The sequence below is a fragment of the Benincasa hispida genome, chromosome 3, assembly GCF_027475165.1.
Source record: "Benincasa hispida cultivar pf3 chromosome 3, pf3_genome.v1.1, whole genome shotgun sequence".
NCBI classification, from domain to species: Eukaryota; Viridiplantae; Streptophyta; class Magnoliopsida; order Cucurbitales; family Cucurbitaceae; genus Benincasa; species Benincasa hispida.
The window spans coordinates 59350776-59356396 of record NC_143480.1 but is presented as its reverse complement, the minus strand read 5'-3'; the positions used below and the strand labels follow the sequence as shown (position 1 = coordinate 59356396).

Below are 5621 nucleotides of genomic sequence, written 5' to 3'. Positions count from 1 at the left end.
AATATTTGAACCACATCAATCAAACTTAATCAACCAAGTAAGACCAAATTAGTTTATATAAACTTGAAAAAAAAGGATTTTGATATACACTTGAACCACATCAAGCAAGACTATCAACCAAATATATATTTTTTAACTAACTTCATTTCAACGTTAACAAATTTCTAAGTAATATGTTCAGATATAACAGAACGTGTCAATGTGTATTGTGCACAGAGTGAAGGGAGGAAAGTTTAAACGAATCCTATAACAGTATGTTGTGAAAATTCCTGTAAAGTCTAAAAAATGAAACTCTTTCCCCCTAAATTTATATAGTTTTCTATCATTCAGAATCACATATGTAGTTAATATACAGCAAGACCCGCACTGATTAAGTTGGTATTAGTACAAACATACTTCAGGCAGGAATGGCATTTAGCTCAACTCACAAAAAAATGGTACCTTGAATCCACATAGCTTTTGACGTCCCAGAGGAAGGAACTAAAAGTGACAGCTTCTAAAACCAATCCCTTCAAACCACCAAAGCTAATCTTCAATTGCTCATCTTTGGAAGGATAGATGGTTCCTTGAGATGTTATAGCAATTTTAGGTCTACCAAACAATGCTTCTATGTGCTTCTCGATGATGCCGACTTAAATTTCAAAATTTCAAAAAGCATAAACATAAAAATAAAAATAAAAGGAATGAAATAACTTTAAATTATTAAATTGAAAATTCATATGAAAAAAACAAATTTACCTTTCCAAGAAAACAACTTAAACAACCAATAATTTGAAGAGATCCGAATCGGAGCTTGAAGATTGAAACATCGACGAGCATCGGACCTTGCAAGCAGAGTTGAGACGGCAGATCTGAGAAAAATACAACGCCGACGACCGGATTGGAAGACCCATGAGTAGATCGGACAAATAGAAGACCGGATATAAAAACCCAAAACTAAATCTATAGATCCATGCCGGTGACCCACCTCCACGACCAGAATAAGCTGGACGAACGACGAGCTAACCCACGGAAGAACAACCACGACGAACAACCACTAGAAGAACAATTGGAAGGACAATGCCCACGCGACGACGAAAACCAACTGGAGAGCACCCACGCGACGACGAAAAAAAACTAGAGAATGCCCACGCAACGATGAAAAACAACTGGAGAACACCCATGACTATGACCCACCACCAGAAGAAGTAGATGACGATGGAGATCCAAGCAACACCGGTGACAACAACGATCAAAAGTGATTTGCACAGTCAAGCTAAGGAGAAGAGAGGGTTTGGTAAGAGAGAAGTGAAAGGAGAGAGAAAATTTGATATGAAATGAAGAAGATATTTTTTAAATAAAGTTTTAAAAAATAAAAAAAAATTAAAGGCCTTTAATGTCGGTTTTAAACCGACATTGTAACCCATCTTCAATGTCAGTTGAAAATCGACATTAAAGATCCGTTTTTTATTTTTTTAAAACCAATATTATACATCCGATTTCACTTTTTTCAACCGACATTAAAACTCAAAATTCTTGCAGTGATTGTTCAGTGTAAGATCCCATTCTATTTCCCATTCCTAGATATGCAAGTAAAATATTTAAATACATAAGAATAATTATTTTCAACTTTTTTATATGCAGTGCCCCTGTCAATTAGATTCTATAGGATGCGAGTACTATGTGCAAAAATATATACACGAAATAGTGCATAATTCTATTACTCCCATTACTAGTACGTAAATTATTTATTTTTTATGTACTAGCATTAATTTAATAAATGATGTAAACTTATCTTGATTTTTTCTTATTTTTTTCTTTTTGTAGTGCAATACAAAAAAATGCATATACCAAAGGAGAGATTGACTTAATTCGAAGAGAATGGGCAAGTTTTGTTGGCCGATTTGTGTAAGAATGTACTTGATTTTTTTTTTTTTTTTTTTTGTGTCAATAGAGTGTAAATACTAGATTAGAACGAATCTTGACTAAAATATGCAAGTTTAGAATGAATCCCAAGTACTAAGCGTTGGTTTTTGGATAGATGAATTGTTATCTAACCATGATATTTTTATTGGAAGATTTATGTATAATTTTTTTTGTTTATGGGTATTTGGTGTAATTATTCATGGAAGTACTAATTGATAATTGTGAATGGGAGAAATTATTATTAATATGTTAGAGGTGGTTGATATTTCTGATTGTAGTTTTGGAGAGGTGGGTGGTTTCATATGAGTGTTGGATATGATAATTATAATTATTGTTCTATGGAAGTGTGTTATCGATATACAAATATTGGTTAGTGTGTTTATTTCATATTTGATAAGTACTTTATAGAATGGATTGAAAATATTAATTCTTGTTTGTGGATAAATTATTATAGAAGTATGCTTCCTTGTAGGTAACTTTGTATTTAGTTTTGTGGTAGAGTGTATTGTTCTGTCTATTGTTATATTTCAAGTTTGAGTTTAGTGAATTTATAGGTAGAAGACAAATATTGTTGGCTTGCTATGCAAAATATAACAAGCACGCATTACAATGAACAATTTTTCATATTTTTTAATAAAAAATAATGACGAACATTTTCTAACCCAACATGAGACATATAATGTCGTTTTTAACTTTTTGACCGATATTAAAAATGGACTGGAATGACATTTAAAAAATGGACAATAATTATGGGCTTTAATGTCGGTTTAAAACTGGCATTAAAAGGTTTTAATGTCGGTTGACAACCGTCATTGATGATCGTGTTATAAAAGTTCTTTAATGTCAGTTGTCAATAATGTCGGTTTTAAACTGACATTGAAAATGGTGTACAATGTCGGTTTAAAACCAACATTAAAGACTTTTGATACACAATCTTCAATGTCGGTTGTAACCGACATTAAAACCTTTTAATGTCAGTTTTCAACCGACATGAAACCTAGAATTCTTGTAGTGCCGAACTTGTATCAAAATCCTAATTCAAAGTTATAAATTAAAAACTCTCACATTTAGTATACTTTAAAAATACATACTCCATCCATTCGGTATTTGACACAATATTTTGTAATAATTGTAAACAAATACATGAAAATAAAAACTTCTCTCGCAAAATTTTCATCTACCTGGTAATATGAGTAACAAAAGCCTCCAACTCCCGGCGAGAATCTCCACCATCTTCTAATGACCGTCGTAAAGCTTCCCCTAACCTCTCTGCATTCCTTCTTATCTCTGCCCCTTCCTTCGACACTATCAATCTTTTCACCGCTTCCTCCACAGTTGATGCCACCACCACCTCCTCCCCTCGTTCCCACTCCTTCACCACCAACCCTACTCGCAGCACCTTTGTCATTAGCACCGCGTTCCTCGGCTGGTCTGAGTGCATTGGCCATGTTGCCATTGGTACTCCCATTGTCATGCTCTCCATGCACGAATTCCATCCACAATGCGTCATGAACCCTCCGATTGTCCAGTGGTTCAGTATCTCTAATTGTGGTGCCCACTCTCTTATCACCAGCCCTCGGTCACCAATTAACTCTTTGTAACCTTCTTCAAGCTCGAATTTCTTAACATTGATGTCATGGAAGATGTCGCCTTTGTCGGCATCCCGGAGGACCCATATGAACTTTTGGTGGCTTCTTGCTAACCCAATTGATATTTCTTCAATTTGTTTGTCGTCCATCGCTGTCGTCGTTCCAAAAGAGACGTACATCACTGATCTTGGCTCTTGTCGATCTAACCATGACAAACAGGCGTGATTAGACGATGACTTTTCCCCATTCTGAAACATAAAGAAATACAAAATAATATGTTATGATGATCAAATTAACCTTTGAAATCCATTTTTAGCATCCCTTTAAGAATTTGTGTGTCAAATTCTTCTAATCAACCTACCTTTCAAATTGTTAAACTATTGATGTCATTTAATTTATCATAATCTATTAGTTTAGTTTTTTTTTTTTTTTTTTTGTTGATTCTTGATTGAACACAATGTTAGAGCAAAATAAAATTTTTCGTCAAACTTCTTTAATGTCGTTTTTCATCTTATTTAATGTTGATTTTTACTTGTCGAATATTCTCTATAAATTTACAAGCTTCCAATTAAGGGAGAGCAGAGATATTGATATTGACAAATTTACTGAAATCACCTAAACCTTTTAGATTAATTGATGATATAGAATATTCTTCAAAAACCAAGTAATACCTTCAAGTTTTTGACAGGGTTGAAAGGACCCAATGCCCAATGATGAAACTCATGTTCAACCCTTTCAATCATCTTCAAAGATAAGCCTTCAATCAATCTACTAGTGTTATAAATTTTCCCAGCTGTCCTTTTCGGTAGCTGAGACAATTGTGATAACATGAACTCCAAAGCCTCTGCTGGAAAACCCCTTTGGAGTGAACGAACATTCGATTTCTTCAAAAAATACTCTTCATAAAATGTCATAGTTTCATGATCACAACCATGGCCAATGACAATTCCTTTACGCTCCAAGCTTTGGAGAGCGACGACAAAGGGTGAAATACTATGAAAATTGTACGATTCAACATTGAAGATGGTGTCTACAACTTGAACGGCAGACGACATTAGCGAATCGTGGATGACGACAAGTCGTTTCACTTTCGAGGAGAGTGAACGAAGGAAGGCAGCGAGAGGGCGACGAAGGTGGACCGCCGCGGCAGTGAAGGTGGGGATGAGATGTGAGGGGAATTTGTGAGTGGCATTGGGGTTTGGAGAAGGAGAAGGGATTATTGGGATGTCAAAGTCATGAAATTGGATCATGTGGCTGCTACATTCGCCACCACTGCGAAGCTGGGCTTGGCGATTGTGGGTGGCCGTGCCAAGAAAGTGAACGGGGATGTTGAAAGCGGAGAGGAGGCGAGAAAGGTGGAGGAGCTGGTTCAGATGGCCCTGCGCCGGTAGAGGAACCATGACAACGACGACAGGAAGATGGTGTGAATTTTTGGCGACATTAGTGGAGACGGCATTGTTTTGGTTACTCATTAAAAAGAAAAGGGAAGGCTTGCTAGCAATATTTTGGTAATATTTAAGTTTGATGATACCTTCTAATCCATTCAAAGTACAAATCTCTAATAAATTACTTGGTGCGTTTCAATTCAGCAAATCCATATATATTGTGAGAAAAAAAGAACTTTTTTTTCCCGCATCAACTTTTCTAAGCTGATAAACATTATTTCGATCCCTAAATTTATTGGTTTATTATCTATTCTTTAATTAATATTTTATAAAAATAAGTTAATTTTTTTTTAAAAAAAATAATTCAAAAAACTTGTTCTTATTTTTAGAATTTAAATAAAAATTTATTGTAATTAAGAAATAGAGAGAAAATCGACTTAATTTTTAAAAACTAAAATTCAAAAACGAAATCACCAGTAACTATTTTTTTCATTTCTTAAAATTTATTATTTCTCTCACTAAATTTTTCTCATTCTTTGACTAAAATTTTCTCTCTCTCTAATATTTTGTGTACCTCCTTAATTTCTAAAAAAAATAAAAAAGTTACTATCAATTTATTAAAAAAAATTATTCTAAGAACCCCTTTAATCCAATAAATGAGCCCCACAATGTACTTAAAAAAACTAAGATGAAATACAATAACTAAGAACACATAATAAATCAATAAAAAAATTTCTTAAAA

The 5621-nt window shown here is 34.1% G+C and overlaps 1 protein-coding gene and 1 long non-coding RNA gene across 3 annotated transcripts; both read right to left on the bottom strand.

Annotated features, from left to right (window-relative positions):
• Positions 1 to 299: 299 nt before the first annotated feature.
• On the bottom strand, positions 300 to 876 carry LOC150037424 (uncharacterized). Its single transcript, XR_016528644.1, has 2 exons — positions 739 to 876; positions 300 to 631 (listed from the first exon to the last, which is right to left on the bottom strand). It is a non-coding gene; the product is annotated as an uncharacterized LOC150037424 (long non-coding RNA).
• Positions 877 to 967: 91 nt separating this feature from the next.
• Positions 968 to 5085, bottom strand: LOC120069456 (zeatin O-glucosyltransferase-like). Of its 2 annotated transcripts, XM_039021222.2 has the most exons (3): positions 4166 to 5085; positions 3087 to 3742; positions 968 to 1255 (listed from the first exon to the last, which is right to left on the bottom strand). In XM_039021222.2, exons 1-3 carry the CDS (start codon positions 4964 to 4966, stop codon positions 1117 to 1119), a joined length of 1596 nt encoding a protein of 531 aa, XP_038877150.1. In that variant the 5' UTR covers positions 4967 to 5085; the 3' UTR covers positions 968 to 1116. The 2 variants fall into 2 exon arrangements, with proteins under 2 accessions (XP_038877150.1, XP_090168411.1); XM_090312285.1 differs by lacking the exon at positions 968 to 1255 and having other exon boundaries at positions 2943 to 3742.
• Positions 5086 to 5621: the final 536 nt, after the last annotated feature.